Source organism: Hetaerina americana, unplaced genomic scaffold (assembly GCF_022747635.1).
Source record: "Hetaerina americana unplaced genomic scaffold, ioHetAmer1.1.p SCAF_220, whole genome shotgun sequence".
NCBI classification, from domain to species: domain Eukaryota; kingdom Metazoa; phylum Arthropoda; class Insecta; order Odonata; family Calopterygidae; genus Hetaerina; species Hetaerina americana.
In genome coordinates this window covers 190260-210659 of record NW_027286787.1, presented here as the reverse complement: position 1 = coordinate 210659, position 20400 = coordinate 190260, and the positions used below count along the sequence as shown (strand labels likewise).

Sequence of the window (20400 nt, the reverse complement as noted above, 5' to 3'; positions counted from 1 at the left end):
CAATAACGCATTGGTGAGCTGGTGCATTGTCTTGATGAAACAACACTTTCTTCTGAGCCAAATGCACCTGCTTTTGCTTCATTTCTTCACTCATTGATCGCTGTAATAAGTTTGCATGATTCTTGCCGTTGATAGTTTCTTGTTTTTCAAAGCAGTCAATGAAATTTATGCCACGCGCATCTCAAAAAACCGATGCCATGACCTTGCCTGCAGATGAAAGTATTCGCCTTCTTTGGAGACGGTTCTCCCTTTTGAATCCATTGTTTTGATTGTTCTTTTGTCTCGGGTGTGAAATAATGGACCCACGTTTCATCCATGGTTATCGAACGTCACAAAAATTCTGCTTTGTTGCTGTGAAACTTTACTAAACACTCAATTGAAACATCTTCACAACAATGTGACATCTGCAAAGGCTCGGTAAATTTCCTTATATCCGTTTTTAAGCTTTGTTTTTAAAGTTTACATTGTTTCCGCATCTGGAAGCAATTTAAACCATGTGTTTACTTCCATTTTAAAGTAGGAATGGTTGAAAAAAATTTCCAAGTCTTTCTCGCACAAGGGAAACTTTTGAAGGGGTTTAATCTCATATGATCTATCGTGGGCACAACTTCACAACACTGAGTACTTAGGCAGTAAGGTTCAGCATTAATAAAACGGGTACGAAACACGAGAGGAATCAGCTCATCTGATAATTAGATTCCATGTTTTTACATCAAATATTTACCTGGATAATTGTTTTCCACGCAATTTGGTTCCAACGATATTATTAAGGCTGTATTTGGTAGGTTACTTTTCATTCAACGCATGATATCATTCTTTTTATAGTACTATTATACGATTTTTAGTATTATTTTATGATGGGAAATGCTTTTAAAGTATATTACAAAAATAAATGGCCAGTATATAGTTAATGTTTTCATGGAATGGTAATAGATAGTCCCAAAAGAGGACCTTTTCTCTCATACATTGTATATTTATTTATTTATTTATTCATATTAGTCCGAAAACAGCACATTTTGACCTTTACATCGAACTATTAATAACGATAACAATGGTCACATTTACAAACACCCAAGCCCTAGATGAAGGGAAACTCACCCAGGCGGGAATCGAACCCGCGACCCTTGGAATGGCAGACGAGGACGTTACCCCGCCGCCACCGGGATCGGCAATACAATACAATATATACAATTGAATTTTCTATTTGTTGGCTAGACATCTATATAATAAATTCCTAGTTCACTGATTTAAGTCACGGCTTTGCTGCCATTGTGAATTTACTTGAAGCACAGCTTTTTTCACACAATGGGTAATACTCACAATAATTCTTTGAATAAAAGAAAACTTCAGAAATATTTCGCCTTCACGAGTAAATTAAGTAGTAAACATACTTCTTTACAAAATTCCTCTTAATCATATATCTTCAAATGAAAAGATGGCCTTGCTATCGAATAAACTTTAGCTGAACCAATGCAAACACAAGTATGCAAAAATTGAAGCAAAGCCAATTTCACCGAAACAGTCCCTTGAACTGCCTTTCTTATTAATACAATTTAGGGAATCTCTACGACTAATATGATTCATAACGATAGAATAGGAGTCAAAGAAATATTATTTCACCATCAACTGACTAGACCAGTATTACGAGAGCGGTTCAATAAGTACCCATGTTTGACAACAAAGGGCATTCCTGAGGGAAGTTTATGTTACCATCGTGAGCTGCCATCTATCAAATGACAGTGAAACAAATTTCAGACTGATTTTAAGGTTAGTTTGGATTTGGCAGCCATTCGAGTAAGACGTGTTCCGTGATTTCTGCAAAGATGGAAAAAGAGCAGTATCGTTCAGTAATTCGCTTTTTGTTTTTGGATGGGAAGAAATGCAAGGAGATAAAAGCAAAGTTGGATGCTGTTTATGGGGACACTTTGCCATCTATGACCACAGTTAGATATTGGTTCAACGAATTTAAACGTGGGCAAACATCTGTATCTGGCTCTCTGCGACTTTTTCTTATTCCCCAACATGAAGAAATGGCTCGCAGGAAAAAAATTTAGCTCAAACGAGGAAGCTATCTCCGAGACAGGCATATTTTGGAGAGTTTGACAAATCCTATTTTCGGACGGGTTAAAAAAATGGCTGGAACATTGGGAGAAGTGCATCTTTCTAAGAGGGGCTTATGTTGAAAAATAAGAAATGTTTCTGAAAAAATGGTTTCTTCATTTCTAACACGGGTACTTATTGAACCGCCTCCGTATAAATCAAATTCGAGAGGAGCTTACTTTGCAGTTGAGTGTTTGGTATCTCCATTAAAGATGGCAAAGGTGTATGTGCAGACCTCTGGGCCAAACTCACTACAAACCATTTGCCAATTCGGGCTTGTGTGATAAATGTACTACCGTTCAAAAGCAAAATAACATTTATATACGGGGGCGATTTGAAAAGTAAGGTCCCCTATTTTTTTTCATGAAAAATCAAATTTATTCTCAACTTTGTGTACATTGTACGAAAGGCTGAGCATTTGCCTATTTTTCCACATAGTTGCCTTGAAGATTAATCACTTTTTGCATCCTTGTAAGCAGCTTTTTAACCACTTGCTTGACATGCCTGTGTCAGACACGGGCAACTGCTTCCTCCCAAAATTGACGTGCCCGTGTGTGGCACGGGCATTTTTTCCCTCCGGTTCTGATTCACCCATTTTTTTATGATTGCTTTCTTCAAGGAGTTCTTAGTTTACTCTCCAGATGACTCTAGCATACTGCACACTAACAACAGTAGTTGGAAACTTTTGGAACTTTGTTCTTTCATTATATTTTATTTTGGTTAGGACGGCAACGTTTTGATGTTGGTGGTGAACTTTCTTCGTTTTCGAAAATCAAGATATTAGGCCAGATTTTTACTGTAATATATTTGAATATAGAAATCTCTTTTTTTCTTAGCACAAAATAAGGTATGATATTTGACAGTTAATAAAATTTTATGAATTATTTTTCTTATATCTCATCCTAAAAAGATTTTTGTTTATTGAAATGCTATTATTATTTTTATGCAGAGTTTCCTCTTATTGTGTCTGATTTGGAATTGAGTAATTCTGAAAGCATTTCCATGCACAATTCGGAACTTTCAGCTACCAACATATTTTCCGATTATGATGAAGACATATCTGCCCAATTGCTTGATGCAAGAGTGTGGTGTCCGACCGATTCCCATCAAGGTCCCAAACCACCACCTCCAAAATTTCCTCTTACTGCTTCTCCTGCTGTTCATTTAGACATTGATGAAACTGCTGGAATTCTTCAACACTTCGAGGCATTTATTGATGATTACCTTATTGAATTGATAACTGTGGAAACCAACTTATATGCTGACCAGTACATAGAATCCTCTGTTTTGAAAAAATTTTCAAGGTGTAAAGACTGGCAGCCTGTCAATACTAATGAAATTAGAGTGTTTTTTGCTTTGATCATTCTTCAGGAAATTATAAGCAAACCAGTTGAAGAATGGTACAGGTCAAAGAGGCAGACCATTCTTACTCCATTCTTTTCAAATATTATGACATACCGTGGATTTGTACTCATCAAACGCTATCTGCATTTTGCAGACAATAGTATCTTTGCTAGAGATACACATCCTTGTGTCAAGCTAAATAAAATTTGGCTTGTACTTGAATATCTGAACAGAAAGTTCTCAAATTAGCTGACACCTGAGAGGGATATTTCTATTGATGAAAGCCACATGCTGTACAAGGGTAGACTATCATGGATTCAGTATATTCCCCTGAAAAGAGCTAGATTTGGGGTAAAGACGTTTATGCTTTGTGAATCTAAGTCTGGATATATATGGTCATTTATTATTTATACAGGAAAAGGATCAGTATTGAATGAGGAATATACTAATCTTCCTACAACATCCCAGATTGTGCTTGAACTAATGAAACCTCTACTAGGTAAAGGTTATTGCCTCCTACAGACAATTATTACACCTCCCCAGAACTGGCTGATTAATTGGTTGCCAAAGGAACTGATACTTATGGGACATTGAGAGTTACAAGGAAGGAAGTGCCGGATGATATCAAAGAAAAAGAAGTTGAAATTGGGAGAATTCACTGCCTTCCAGAGAGGTAAAGTAATGGTGATGAAATGGCAAGACAAAAAGGCTGTTACTGTATTCTCTACAGTACATAATGAAAAATTTGTTGAATTTAAAAACAGGGATATCATGCAAATGAAGCCAAAAGTCGTGGTTGAGTATAATAATACAATGGGTGGAGTAGATAGGGCAGATCAGCACCTAACAAATTACCCCATTATAAGGAAAAGGGGGAAAAAGTATAATAAAAAAATTTTTTTTCACTTGTTGGACCAGGCCACGTGGAATGCTATCATCTTGTATAGGAAGAATGGTGGAATAAAGAGTAACCTAGACTTAAGAATGACATTAGTGGAAGATATAATATAGAGGTACTACACACATGATACGTCATGTAAGGGTGGAAGGCCTTCAGTAGAACCAAATCCTAGACACCTAACTGAGAGGCACTTCCCTGAATATATTCCACCCACAGAGAAGAAGGAAAAGCCTTGTAGGCAGTGTGCAGTTTGTTGTGCCAAAAGGGATGGTGTTGGCAAAAAGATTAGAAGAGAAACAAGGTTTTATTGCCAAGCAAGTGACGTCGGACATTGTGCAGTACCTTGTTTCAAAATATATCACACAGTGAAAAACTTTTAGAAATTATTGTGAAAATACTCAAGTCAATATTTTCAATTTTTATAAAAAGTATGTGATAAAAACTTTTTGTAACACTTTGCCTTTTCTTTACATTAACATTAGAATAGATTGAAAAAATAAAAAATTACATTTTTTGTGCAGAAAAAAATTAAAATCCTGTCAGGCAAGTGGTTAATACCAGCGGCGTACCTTTCTCCCGCCGTGCTGCGAAGCCAACTAACTACTGCCTCTCCGATATAAATTCATTGCCATTTAGTGGAAGTGTACTGTGAGAAGTGTATCGACATAAAAAACATGCGGTGGTGCAGGGAGTTTTTTGACGGCCGGGAAAACGTCCACGATGAGCAGCGGTCAGGGTGGCCGAGTATGCTGGAATCAACAGTGGCTCCAATTGACAAGATGATGTGCAATAACCGGAGAATCACCCTTCATGAGACAAAGGAAGACCTTAATGAAGAGAGTGGCTACTTCTCCGTGCAGAATATTGTGTCAGAGGTCCTCAGTTGCAAGTGCCTCACCAAAGGAGTGTATTTTCATCATGACAAAGCACTTCCACATGTCACATCAAACGACCACCCTACTCAATGAATTCGGCTGGGATATCACCCTCCTTACAGCCGGGACGTTGTCCCCAGCGACAACCACTTGTTTCCTGCTCTCAAAAAACACCTTGGAGGACAGAAGTTCAAGTCAGACTTGGAGGTGCAAGAAGCAGTCGTCAGTTGGCTTTGCGATGCAGTGGGAGAAAGGTGCAATGCCGGCATTAAAAAGCTGCTTACAAAGATGCAAAAAGTGATTGATCGCCAAGGCGACTATGTAGAAAAATAGCTAAATGCTCAGCCTTTCGTACAATGTACACAAAGTTGAGAATAAAATTAATTTTTCATGAAAAAAATTGGAGACCTTACTTTTCAAATTGCCTTCGTAAATCCTGTTTTAAACCAGGTATGCAGAACAAATACATATATTCAGCCTTGCTTATACATATTTAAAATTATGCCGCAAGCACATAAATATTTTGTTTTGATGTTTTTCATATGGTTATTAGTAATTTTATTTTGAAGAGCAACCACTTAAAGATTGAATCATGTGTGTATTCTATTTATTTAACATATATTAAATTTTATTTTAACAAAATTTAATACTTACACCTTTAATGTAGAAACACAATGGCACAAAATGCCTCATCAAAGAAGAAATGTAGATAGTATAACGTGGATTATCTTAAGTACCGATTTATAGAGTCCCTTATAAACAAGCAGTGTGCTTACTATGCGAAAGGGTGTTTTCAAAAGAGGTGGTGAAACCTTCCACACTAATTGATTATTTCAGGAAGGCACATCCTGACAAGACAGAAATACTTCAACATTTTCACCAACCCATCACCAAGGCCCTTCTGCCATACGTCTCCACAATCTCCGGAAAAATCTCCCAAATATTAAGGAGATTTGACATCAAGACAATCCACAAACCACGAAATAAGTTAAGAGCACAGCTGGTCAAAGCTAAGGACCCCATCGGGCTGAAGACCCCAGGAGTGTACCAGATCCCCTGTGAGTGCGGTGAAGTCTACGCAGGTGAGACGAGCCGCACAATCGAAAAAAGGCTGAAAGAACATCAGAGGCATCTCAGACTGGGGCAACTGGAGAAATCAGCAGTGGCGGGCCATTACTTTACCAAGGACCATAAGATAAGGTGGAAGGGGACCAAAATTATATGCTGATCCAACGGACACTGGGACGGACTCACTAAGGAGGCCATCGAGACCCGCCTCCAAAAACATAATTTTAACAGTGACTCGGGCTTTTACCTGAGCAACACGTGGAAACCGATCCTTAGAGTAATGGGTGAAACCAGGAACGACAGGCGGCCAATGGGAAGGCACCCTGATACGAAAAAGAACTCATCTTACCAGCAGTAAGTGAAGTCCTGAGTTTGACACCATATGCTAAAACAAACATTATTTCCCTAAGCAACACTTCAGTTCAATGACGAATAGATGAAATGGCAGAAAATGTAGAAGATATATTGTACAGCATCTTGAGAACAACAGAATTAGCATTTCAGTTTGACGAGTCAACTTTGCCAGGCAATGAATTGCCTGTGTTCCGGCTGACGGAAGCTTTCTTAAAGATGAAATTCTACCTGAAGAGTTGCTTGCAAGGCAATTAAAACCTGACACTAAAGAGGAGTCAATATTTAGTATCATAGAGCAGTTCTTTAGGGATAAAAAAAATAAATAGGGAAAAAAATAAAAATAATTTCTAACGCAATTGCTCGATTGACTCTTTCAAGAGTTGTGTGATGAGAATGACAAAGATTTCAACCATTTGCCACTACACATGGAAGTTCGTTGGCTATCAAAAGGTAATTGTAGAAGGCACTTCTATAATCTTTTTGACACTGTCGTGCTGTTTTTTAAGGGGAAAGATGCTTTTCTCAGCGATAACCTTGAAGAGATTAGGAGTGATGTAAATTTTAGTTGGAACTATTTGAGAAGTTCAATAAATTCAATTTACAATTGCAGGGAAATTATACTAACCTTACAAAGGCAAAATCTGTGGTGACTGTGTCTATTTCCAAGATGTTTTATTTCAGCACAACACAGGTCGCCGCGAGCTTAATCACTTCATTCCCTGCTTAAGCTAGAATAACAAGCTGGTATGGGTGATGATGATTTGAGTCTTTCAAGACCATTTAGCCACCATGCTTAAAAATATGATGCAGCGATTGATGGAAATTCAACATTGTGGGATAAATCTGTTAGAAGATATTGAGGAATGTAAGGACAATGATGAGGACAGGGAAAATGGAGAATATTAAGCGAGAGATGGAAAGGGGAAATATAGATATTTTAGGTCTATGCGAGGTGAGATGAAAGGATTGCAGGGATTACTGGAGTGACAATTATAGAATTATATAGTGGCGGGGACGAGAGAAACAAGGGGTTGTCATCATATTGAATAAAGAGGTAGGAAGAAGCGTAGTCAACATAGAGCAGGTAACGGATAGATTATTACTAGTAGAGATAAAAGCAGAACCTACGAACTTGGTCATTGTTCAGTTACACATGCCACCAAGCAACCATTTGGAGGATGAGGTTTATAGGATATATGATCAGTTAAGAGGACATAATCGCATAAGTTCCTCCGAGGAAACATTTGATAGTGATGGGGGATTGGGATGCGACGGTGAGCGAAGGAAGAGATGGTGATGAGGTCGGGGACTACGGCTTAGGCATGAGGAATGACCACGTCGAGAAAGCAATTGAGTTCTGCAGGAGACAGGGGTTACACATCACCAACACTTGGTTTAGACACCACAAAAGGCGCAGGTATACATGGAAAATGCCAGGTGACTCAGAAAGGTATCAGTTAGATTATATTCTGGTTAGACACAGGTTTAGGAAGTGTGATAAATTTTCACATATTCCCAGGAGCAGGTGCGGACTTAGACCACAATTTAGTTGTTATGAAGTGAGGTGTTGGTTTCAAAAAGATAAGGCAGGGGCAGAGGGTTAGGAAATGAAATGCAGAAGCATTATATGGATTGACAAGGAAGGAGTACCAGCAGGCTGTAGAGAAAATTATGGATGATGGTAAAGCGCTGAGTTCTATCGAAGAAAAATGGGGATGCATCAAGAAAGGGATATCGAAAGCTGCAAAAGAAACTATAGGAACCGTAAATGTGAAAAAGGACAAGTAAACCATGGATCATGGATGAGATGATTACAAAGATGGATGAGAGCAGAAAATTGAAGAATGTAAACACAGAGTTAGGCAAAATGAATTTAAAAGAGTTAAATACTAAATTGAGATGGGCAACAAAGAAAGCAAAATAATCAAGGTGGAAGATGCAGTTTCAGAATATGGAATGTCTGCAGAGGAAGGCCGAAATTGGTGCGCTATACAACAAAGTTAAATAACTATCGGGAAGTAAGAACAGAAGATCTGTGTTAACAGTTAGAGATAAGTTGGGCAAGATAATAGTGGGCACAAGAAAGATCCAAGAGAGATGGAAGGAATAAATAGAAGAACTGTACGGTAGAAAACTTAGGCCAACAAAGATAGACATAGAAAAGGCAAATGTGGGAGGAAGAGGCTATACATGGGCTGATTCGTAGTATGTATGAGGAAGGAATCTGGCCGAAAGACTTGAGATCAGTTTTAGTTCCCATTCTGAAAAAGGTAAAGGCTACATCATGTGAGGACTTTAGGACAATATGTTTGATATCCCACACAGCTAAAGTTGTTCTTAGGATCGTAAACAAAAGGATAGAGAGTAGGGCAAATGATTACTTAGGGGATGATCAGTTTGGGTTTAGGAAGGGGAGAGGTACGCGTGATGCCATTGCAGTAATGAGATTATTAATCAAGAGGAATTTAAAACACAACCAGGAGGTATTTGCCTGATTCGTAGATTTCGAAAAAGCGTTTGATAGAGTGAATTGGGAAAAACTAATGAGTATATTGCAGAAATTAGGAATAGGTTGGAGGGAAAGAATGCTAATCCGTAACCTGTACATGTCTCAGACTGCTCAGGTGCGGGTGGGGAGCTTTAGTTTGTCAGTCAGCCAAGGGGTTGCAAGCATTGCTGAGTGAATTGGAAATTCAGTGCGAAAGGTATCGGATGAGAATCAATATTAATAAAACAAAGGTTACGCGATTTTCTAGAAAAAAAAAAGGCTAAGCTATCCATTAAAATGAGGGAGGGAGGGAACTAGAGCAGGTAGAACAGTTTACGCATCTCGGAAGTGTTTTGGACCAACGCAGTCAAAGTGGTAGGGACGTAAGGAGAAGAATTGTGCTGGGCAAAGAGGCTTTCACAAGGAGGAGGGAGTTGATGAGAGGGACTTTGAGTAAGGATGTTAAGAAAAGACTCGTAAATACTTTGATATGGAGCGTAGCTATGTACCGCGCGGAAACGTGGTCATCGAAGTTAGAGGATAGACGTAGACTGGAGGCTTTTGAAATGTGGGTGTGGAGAAGGATGGAGAAGGTGAAATGGACAGAGAAGAAAACAAACGAGGAAGTACTTGGTATGGTGGGTGAAAAGAGGGGTTTGCTGGGAGAAATCCTATGGAGCCAGGAAAAGAGAATGAAGGGGGTATTGACCGGCAGCGGGATGTTGAAGACTGTAATTGAGGGGAGATTGTTAGGCAAACGAGGAAAGGGAAGGAACAGGATAGGGATTTTGGGCCGGATGAAGGGAGGAAGGAAGTACTCAGAGCTGAAGAGGGACCTGATGTAGAGTAGGATGTTGTGTTTTGCTAGGGGTCACAAATTATTTAATTAGTTATTATGTCTATATAAAAGCCTACCTTAGCCGGTATATTACCTAATAATAATAATAATAGATATTGAGGAAGTTGGAGTATTAGCGTAAGAATTAATTGCACTACAAAATGACATCGAATTGAAACCAGAGTTTAAGATAAATTATTAAGAGTTTTGGTTACAGAAGGAGGTTTCCGACAGTTTTCCTGCATCATGGAAGTTGGTTAAACTCCTTCCATTTCCAATTTCATATTCGGTGTAACTTGGTTTTAGTGCAGTCATTCAGCTTATTTTCAAGGAGAGAAACATACTTCAGGTTTGTAAATGCCGTGATTTAAGATTCCTGCAAAGTGACATTAAACCGGACCTAGGAAAATGGCCTCAGGTCATTAATCTCATTCAAATTTTATTTGATGGAAATATGTCATTGAATTAGGCAATAGAATCTCCTTAAATGACTTCTAGACCATGAGAAACTATAATCAGAAGTCACTTAAATGTTGAACTAATTTTAACAAAACATGATTGGTTATTCTATTTTTATAAATTGAAAATGTTCATGCTATATAATTGCTTAATTTAAGTAAAAAAATGACATTTCATGTATTTATGATTTATTATTTCATGTATTTCAAAAATACTTGAAAAATTGATGGAAGAAAGACAATTAAAATTCTTCATAAACAATAAAATTCTTTCTCAGTTGCAGCATGGTTTCACAAAAAATAAAATTGTAGAACTGCATGCAGTAATTATGCAACTAAAATTACCCAAGCTCTAAGTGATAAAAAGCATTATTTTTATTTTACACAATTACGTTGCAATTAGGCAAATTTCCTGGTGGCAACGGTCAGGTTAGGTCAAAGATAACTACTAACAACGAAAATTACATATGATTAGTATGTTACAAGGGGAAATATGGATCTATCAAAAGCCTCCAATTCTGTAAAATCTAGCATTCTTTTAACTAAACTAGGACATTATGGTATCAGGGGAGTAGCTCATCTCTGCCTTACATCTTTTTTGGAAAATAGGAAACAGTATGTAGAAATTGTCGGAAAAATGGTGCTACCTACAAATCAACAATGAAAACTACTAAATATGGTGTTCCACAAGGTTCTGTATTAGGTCCTTTACTTTTCCTGGTGTATATGAATGACATTGAAAAAGTCATAGTCTCTCCAGAGAATAATAAAATGGTGCTCTATGCAGATGACATAAGTCTAATAGCAGGTCATACTAAATCAGCTCAATTAGAAATAGATATGTATGCTATGGCGAATTCAGTCGCTCAATGTCTGAATGTCAATAATTTACAACTAAAAGCAAGAAAAACAGTTACTTGGTATTTCGTAATAGAGACCTTCAGTTAAATATTTCCATAGAAATAGGAAACCAATTGATATCCGAGTTAGAACATACCACCTTATTGGGCTTAGAAATAGACAATAAGTTAAGCTGGAGGTTTCAAATGGAAAAATGTAGTAAAAAATTATATTCAGCCCTATTCCTTTGAAAAAATCTTGCCAACTATTGTAATGCAGAAATATTAATCCCAGTATACCATGGTATATTTGAGTCCATAGCTTGATATGGCATCGTCTGCTGGGGGAGCTCAGCACATGGAAACATCAATAGAATACTCACACTTCAAAAACGGGCATTAAGGGTTATATTTAAACTAAATGCAAGAAAATCCTGCAGGGAGTACTTCAAATGTCACAAAATCATGACCATTCCCTGCATCTAAATGTATAATGTGATTTTGTATGCCTGCACCAAAACCCCTTCACTGGTCAGAAATAGGGGTGCTCACAAGTACGACACCAGGGGTAAGGATAATCTTCATAATGGCTATTGCAGAGTAGCAGCACTACAAAAAACGCCAGAAGTTTCAGGAAGACTGGTGTTTAATCGACTTCCTGAAGAGTTAAAACATATACTCCCCAAGAAAATAAAATTCAAAAAATGTTGAAAAATTTCTTTATAAATAATGTTGTTTATAGCGTCCTAGAGTAAATAGAAAGAGCCAACGTAGGGAATTCTGTTTTTAAAATCTTTAATACTCATATAATTCATGTACATTATTATTTCTATGAATTTATATGCATGTTAATGCACCCATAAATGTAACTGAATCTTAACGAAGCCCATATAATTATGTATTGTTCTATGGCAAATAAATCTATCTATCCATCTACATGTGAACTTCAAAAAAAGCTTTATTAAAAATATTTATTTGGATAATTTACTTCTGTGTAAAAAGTATACTCTCGCCTAAGTTCCTTTTACATTGTGTAATAATTCTTTTGCATACATGTGGCATGAAAACTATGCATCTATTGGATTGTAAATAAACTTGATTAGTCATCATTTTTAACTTAACTATTTGAATGTTCCTTATTTCGTCATTATGTTTTATGATTTAGATTATCATTTTAAAGCTATTGATCAGGGGGCATAGAGCATACGTTCAAGGATCCAATGCTCGAAAAAGTTTGCGAAACACTGATTTAAAGCCTCCGCAATCTCAGAGTGTAAGAGGATGCCTTGATAGCTTAACTGGTTAAAGCACTCGGTCAAACATCAAGGGATCCGGGTTCGAATCTCGTCAAGGCGAATGATTTTCACACTCTGAAATTGTTGCTACAATAAGTCATTCTTCAATTTAAATGCCGTCTGCCTGCCATCACTCTGCTCAATATACCAAACCTTTCTTCCATTTACCTCAGCAAACATTCTCGCCTCTATCAACATTCCTGCAAGTTCAAAAGCCTATTCTGACCCTCACTAACACCAAGAGGACACTACTTACAGCTGGCTTTTCTGCAGCGGGTTGAGGTATGAGTTGAGGAGGGTGTTCAGTTCAGTCACATGCACTCTCTCTGACTCCACCATGTCAGCAAGGACGACATGGCGATAAGCCCTCTGAGCTGCCACCCCTTGCATTGGCGATCCTGGAGAAATGGGTGAAGCTCCTCCTTTGGCACCCGGCAAGTGAGGAACATCACCTATTTTCAAGAAATGAAATATCATTTAAAGTAATCTCACCGATTCTAGATTCAGTCGACCCACAGATTTTCAGCTTTTGGTTTCGAGTCTATCCTATAACTAATTCCATTACATCTACATGAACAATGGACAGCAATGAGATAGGGTTCTTAGCTATGGGTAGCTAAGTTGTTCTTAGCTTAGGGCGGGGCCTTCCAGCTTTGATTATCATTTATGACAAAGACATTACCTGAACTGACAACTGCAACAACTTATCTTCTCTGGAGCATGAATCAAAACATTCATTTATTACATAAATAAATGTTTTTCCATAGTCATAGTACATCACATGTCAGGGATGACTTACCGTTGTTAACTGCAGTGTTGGAAAAGAGGGCAACAAAATGGTGAAAGATAAAAAGAAAGAAAGTTAAGACAGATGGTACCAAAATGAATACGTATACTAGCCACAATATTGACACTTCTATGAAAAGGGAGGAATCTGTGTATGAGTGCATGGAATTGTATTCACATAAAACAAAGAGAAACTATGTGATACAGATAAAAGACCAGAGAGTTTGAATATAGAAAGGACATACCTGGATTATGATAGCTTACAACCAGGAAAACTCAACTGAGAGACAGAAAAAGCATTTAAAGAATTGAAATCTAAAAAGGCTGTATCATCCCTCAAAAGGCACTCAAGAGTTTACGAAAACAGGGAAGAAAGCCTCGTTAGATCAGTATTGATGTCATCCCGTAAGAGGGAAAAGCAGGAATAATAATCTTAATCTTCCCTTAAATGAAGAACACAATGTACATTTCCACTGTTCTTTATTTACGTACAACTGATTTCAACACTTATGCATCAGGTACAAATTAATCAAGTCGCAGACCATTTATATACAATTCATGAGGGAGAGGAAGGGTGGGTGAGAGAGGAAGGGAAAGAGGGGGAAAAAGTGGGGTTTGTGACCGGCGTTGATGGGGAGGGGGGAGAGGGGTGTTAAGCGTCAGGTTAGGTGACTGGTGGGTTCACAGTGGGGGGGGGGGTCTTTCTGTGAAGGAAAGGGGTACTTCCAAGATTTGGGAGATGTATTAAAACAATAAATCATAGACCAAATGACCCGTTTTTAAATTCTTCCTGATTTCCAGCTTTTCCCACTTGTCCATCCTCATTCCTTTCTCCATCTGGTGGAGTGATTTCAACACGGAACTCATACACCAGATGTAAAAAGGAATGTTCAAAGAAAATTTTCAAGGTAAGGTTTTCAAGAATATGACACCAGCATATCCAGGGTTCTTAGCAAACATGGATGAGTTTTGGGCAGTTATTCTATAGACGTCACAACCTCTTGTGCCATACCTATGTACATCAGCATTGGTTTTCAGAGTGAACATGGCTTGGTTTTTCTGCACCAAGATTATAGCATGGAATATATACAAACAGGATCGAGTAAGAATGTTTAATCTTTTGAAGTAAGGTCTACAACTGCTTGCCCTTGGAAATTTTCCCAGGATTCTTACTGCCAACTTCTGTAACCTAAAGAGGTGCATGGAATGGCACGATTGCCCACACACAGCAATGCCATATTTCAGTTTACTGTGAATAAATACATAATAGACTGAGAGAGCAGTATCCTGTGGCAACAATAGAGCATAGTTGATCAACATGAGCTTCCCAGGATAGGGACTCATGAATATGTAACCCTAGAAACTTTGTTACAGTAGAGTCCTTAATACACGGCCCATTTATCCTCAAAAGAAGGGGAGGCTGTCATTTTCCTTTGGTGGGAATGTAATTGAATAAATGCCGTTTTCTCATTGTTAATACAAACAAAGTAGTCTTCACACCATTTACTTGTAGGGTCAATATTTCTCTTGACTATGAAAGAGTTTAAATCTTTGGAGGAGGTTAGGTGAGTTGTATCAACTGCATGCATATGCATTGACCCATTGACAAAATAATTAGGGAGGTTGCAGGTATGTAAAAGGATAAGTAGGAGACCCAGTATAGATCCTTGAGGAACACCTCTCTCGATCACCAAGGGTTTAGAGTTAGTGAATGATTTTGATTTGGCTGAGTAAAATTTAACCAATTGTGATCTTCCTGTTAAAAAAGATTTTACCCTTTGGTTGGCTATCCCAGAGATGTAATTTCTCTCAGTTATACTGCATGAGCAACTGAGTCAAAAGCCTTTTTTAAGTCATACAAAACACCAATTACATTTTTCTTTTTGTGAAGTTCAAGTAGGATATCATGAATGAATTTATTTATAGCAGTTTCAGTTTACTTTTATTCATGAAACCAAATTGAGAATCAGAGAGGATATTGAATTTACTTAAGAAGCACAGCAATAAATTATTTCTTACTTGTTCAAGTAACTTGCAGAAAACATACAGGATAGAAATAGGTCTAGTTATTCATATTTCATTTTGGCCGCTTTTTGTCAATTGGTCAATATGCCTGAGGATAGAGATTCATCGACTTTATGTGCAACGACATGGATTACTGAAGGATTTACCATTCCTTTGAATATAGGGGATGGTAGATCATCATATCCAGCTGAGTATTTCTTATTTAATTTTTAATAACACCGCTAATTTCTTTGTCATCAGCAGGATGAAGGATCTCAGGTTTTCCCGGCATATGGTATTCAAGAAGTTCTCTCGGGTTTCCCACTGGGTCAGGTTGCAGTACACCGACGTTTCGATGGCAGAGTCAGCCATCGAAACGTCGGTGTACTGCAACCTGACCCAGTGGGAAACCCGAGAGAACTTCTTGGGGGATGAAGGAAGATTGTAGGAGCAAGGTGGGGCATACCCAGTAATAGTGTATTAGAACTTAGTTGGTGACTTGCGCTATTAAGCAGTATTGAATTGATTTAATTGAGAAAATTTTCATCGAGTAGGCTGACAATATTTTATTGGTTGGAAACAAGAACATTATTATGAGAAAAAGCATTTATACTTGACATCTGAAATTATGACAACTGAGTAGTCTTTTAAATGAGATTCCAGGCAGATTTACTATGATTGTTAGAGGATTTTAAGATGTGTATGTAGTAGTTTCTTTTGGTCTTTGTCACCAAATTATTGTGTTCCTTCTTAATGGACCAATGGTATGCCCTCATTGGCAGAGAATCATTTGATTTCAGATTATGGAAAACCTATTTTAGAATAGCAGAAAAAGCCTTAATTTCTTCAGGTACCCATTTGTATTTTATTTTATAGAGAACTGGAGCGTTTAATGACATTAAAGGTAAACATTCATTGAAACAATGAAAGAATGTGTCATGGAAGTTGTTGAATTTAGGATCAAATTAGTAGCAATAAAGAAGGGAATGGACAAGAAGTTTGATTTTAACTCATCAAAGGTTCATCAGCAAAAGGATGCAAGAGAGAGAAAACGATTACCTAGGAGAAGATCAGTTTACATTTAGGAAGAGGATATGGACAACATTAGGGCATGCCATTAAAATAATGAGGTCACCAGTAGAGTAAAATGTAGAATCAATCAGGATGTATTTGTTAGCTTTGTGTATTTTAAGAAGTGTTTCAGCAGAGTTAAGTGGGCACATAAATGAACATTTTGCAGAACATTTGAGTGCATTCGAAAAAAAGATTACTAGTCATCCAAGACATGACTTTAATATGAATGTTATAGGATTACAATATGGATGTTTTTCCACTTCAACAAGATCAACGCTACTCCGTTTCCGTAAAATATAAAGTGTACATAAAGCCACCATTAGTTATTCTGCAATCTAATAGAACATGTATGCTATTAGGGAGTATTTAAAGAAAAAGTGATATATGCCTATCATAATGTGTCCACTTTATGTTTCCATGAACAAGACATTATTTTTAAGTGGGACAAAAGGACTTCCTTTCGCCGGCTTCTCCAGAATTTCACCTAGCAGTCGTTCAAGTTCGGTAAGAGAAACTTTAAGTGACACCTAAAATGCCAGAGGGATGAGGTCACGGTGGGCACATAATAGTCACAGGTCAAGCAAGAATGCAATCTAGACAATACAAGAATAAGACAGTGAAAGCAGGCTGATGTGTAAGGTTCCTCTTCAGGAGAGATGTTCCTCATTATACCATTAACAAATTCCATAAAATATGCATCATCTCTCTAGCAAAATAATCTCCCCAAGTATTAAAAATGTTAAAATAATTTATTGTATTGTTTTTAAACAATATTTATGAATTTCTTCATTGGAATAAAAAGTTTCTGAAGGAAATATATCCTTGAATAGACAATTCAACCCTTTAAGAAGATATGGGCAAAATACGTTATGAACTGCCCATCCTGTATTCTCCATAGGGGACCTAGAATTATTTAAATATTATTATGATGGTCTGCTTTTCATACAACAAGTTTTTTCATTAAATACACAAAGTTCAAAGTCTGCAGAAAATCCAAGGGTGAGCCTTCATTTACATCCTATGAATATTTTTAGAAACCAGGTGCATTTCATATTGCCTCCACAACAGTTGACAATATTTGCTCGATATTTCAATAATATTTTTTACTGTCAAAATATCACTTTCCTTTACCCAGCTATACTTCAATATTAATAAAATTACTTTTGCAAACCAAAAATAATGTGAACAAATAATGCCATCGCTGGTACCTTGAGGCAGAGGAACTTGTTGCTTATATTCCTGAACATAATTTGCCGGGAACCAGCCAGTTTTCCCTTCAAGTGTTCCCTCCCACCAGCCCCCCTCTTCCATCTGCGTGATGGTGATGACATCTCCTTTCCGAAAACACAGCTGGAAGGATAATTGAGAGACACATGAGAAGAAGCACCACGTCACATTAGGTCAACTTCAACATGTCCCATCAAACGCATCCCCTTATTTCAAATAACTTCCCGAGGATACTCCACTGAGAATTTAGGTAGTTTTTTGGGCCCCGTCATTTCTAACACAATCTGAGTGTCTTCAATGCATATTAGAACATTTAATGTTAACTTTACTAGGGATATAAATACTTTGGCTCTCGCATATTCTTATTTATGTGTTTGAACATAGCATATAGTTGATTATAAAAGTAACCCTTTTTCAGAGTTTAATCGCAAATTTATGAAGGCAGCAAATTACCTAATTATTCATTTAAGGATAGCAGAACTATTAAAATTATTGCCATACAAATTAATAATTTTTGAAAACATTCAAATAACATGCTTCAGGATTTTAAATAATCAACAACTTGAATAGTTAATAAATGAGGCACACAATTTTTTTAAACCTATATTGGCACATAATGGTGATTACTTCAATACATTTTATGATTGAAATTTTATATATGTGGAATCCTTCAACACAGCTTTTCTCCATATTTGAGCAAGTTTCCATCAAAGCTATTATTTGCCAAAAGAACGCCTGCTAAGGGTACAAAGCCCACTTAAGGGGTGTTTGGCTTCACCAAGGGTAGGTGATTTTCCAGGGTACCAAAATATTAGGTGGATAGAAGAATTCAAAATTAGAGGTGTTTGGAATACTTTAAAACTGATGTCAGGACATTGGTGAGTAGCGCATTGGCAATCTCTGGTTTATAGACAAAGCAGCCTCATAACAGTGCTTTCCCCATTACTACGATGGTACCTCGCTAATTAGGGAAAGAAGAAATGCCAAAATAAGGTGGATCCACCTCCTTAAGAAATTTCTTCTCTTCAGGCATTTCTGCCTGTTTTCTTACAATGGTTCCCTTTATCCGACTATCTCCCAAGTTGTCAATCTTATGCTTCTCTTTCCTCTACGTTTTACCTTTTGCTATTATTGCATATGAATGTGTCTTCCACTCTTGATTTCGATTATTTAATTCTCAAGAGTAACTCACACATTTATTCTATTTGAATTAGGCATGGTTGTCTTACACCCGGTATAATCCACACATGATAAAAGTCAAACTTAATTCCACATTCCAAAATTTCCTACTTACTCAAAAGTGAAGGCATCATAATTAACCACATTAAACAAGAATGGCACTGTAATAGCAAAGACAAATGATTGAAGTAATCAGCACAGTTTAAAACCATAAATGCAATCACGTATATGACTAATAATGACACACCGTTTCAATGAAACTTTCACGTGTCTAACAATTAGTTAAAAATAACTTGCTCAAAGGTAAGCACAGGCTCTTTAAATAATTTTAGAGTTCCTACATTGACAGGTCATATACATACGCCATAATTGATTTCAAATTTTATTTATATTTAGTCATGAACTTGATGGACCAATTATCAGCGGTTAATATAAAGCACTAACCTCATCATTATTTTTTCCTTTGAAAGAAAATATTGCCTGGACAAGGTACGGCCCGCCTTCCATTGCCATTTTACCTACAAAAAGTTATCATTAATATACACAAAGTACAAACATGTGATAGTGAATAATGGCTAGGAATTATCGTGTTGCCATTTACTCAATCGTTACTATACAGCTGTAAAAATTCCACTAACAAATATTACAACACCAATGGGCGTAGGAACAGGAATGTTATCTTATGGGTAAGAATTATTATACAAGAGCATATATTGGTCAACTGGAACCATAAACATCTTAAACAATGAAAAACATGACTAATTTTTCAATGTCTAAGGTTACACATAAGTCAACACCATTGAAATTCCGAAAAATAAGGAGTGCAAATCTTGAGGGACGTTTAAATATGCATACATAGAATTGCTAAAGAGACAATGATGTCATTGAGATGTCAACTTCCTCAGTGAAAAGCATGAATCATTATTTAAATTCAAACTGTGAATAGCAACAGAAAAGTGTTATGACAACAAGAAACGGTTAAGATGTTAGATTGCGATATTATGAGACATTAATTTCGAATGGAAAACATGCTTGACCGACAAATTCCACAATGAATATTATTCGCACAGTCTATTAATACATCTCCAGCAAGTTACAAAATAAAAACTATCCTAACTTCAAAATGAAACGATTACCAGCGTTAAAACCACTTATTTAACACTTACTCTTCAATCCATGAACTTCAGGAATTTGAGTAATCCATAACGCATTCGATATTCATTACAAGACCGTGACCCTACTAACACAGAAGGACAAAAACTTTTGCGCTTAATTTAGTCGACCCCATTTTGGACTTCAGATAGTGTGGGCGATATCTGCGATGCCAATCGCTCAAAGTCGATCTATGCAGTCGGTCGCATCACTCGAGAGTTTGAATATGGCAGAATTTGTGCTGAGACGTAACCGTTGAACTTTACTTAATAGTTTCGGAGAAAATTAAGATATCTTTTGAAACAATATATTATTTTATATTTGTAATTTTTAGGAGTACGATTTTGAAGTGAATGAGAGCATTTTGAGCTTGAAAGTAACCATCCTAATAATTGGTGGAGAGGGTTTATTACGGGGC

The 20400-nt window shown here is 37.0% G+C and overlaps 1 protein-coding gene across 1 annotated transcript in view; it reads right to left on the bottom strand.

Moving 5' to 3' along the window:
* LOC139689360 (uncharacterized) overlaps window positions 1-20138 on the bottom strand; it is a 77519-nt gene extending 57381 nt beyond the window's left edge. The window contains exons 1-4 of the mRNA XM_071586441.1: window positions 19997-20138; window positions 19275-19348; window positions 17633-17774; window positions 12817-13012 (exon numbers count right to left, since the gene is read on the bottom strand). Of these exons, the coding sequence (XP_071442542.1) occupies window positions 12817-13012; window positions 17633-17774; window positions 19275-19343 (407 nt within the window). The 5' untranslated portion in view covers window positions 19344-19348; window positions 19997-20138. The remainder of the gene's footprint in view (window positions 1-12816; window positions 13013-17632; window positions 17775-19274; window positions 19349-19996) is intronic.
* Between the last annotated feature and the right edge of the window lie 262 nt (window positions 20139-20400).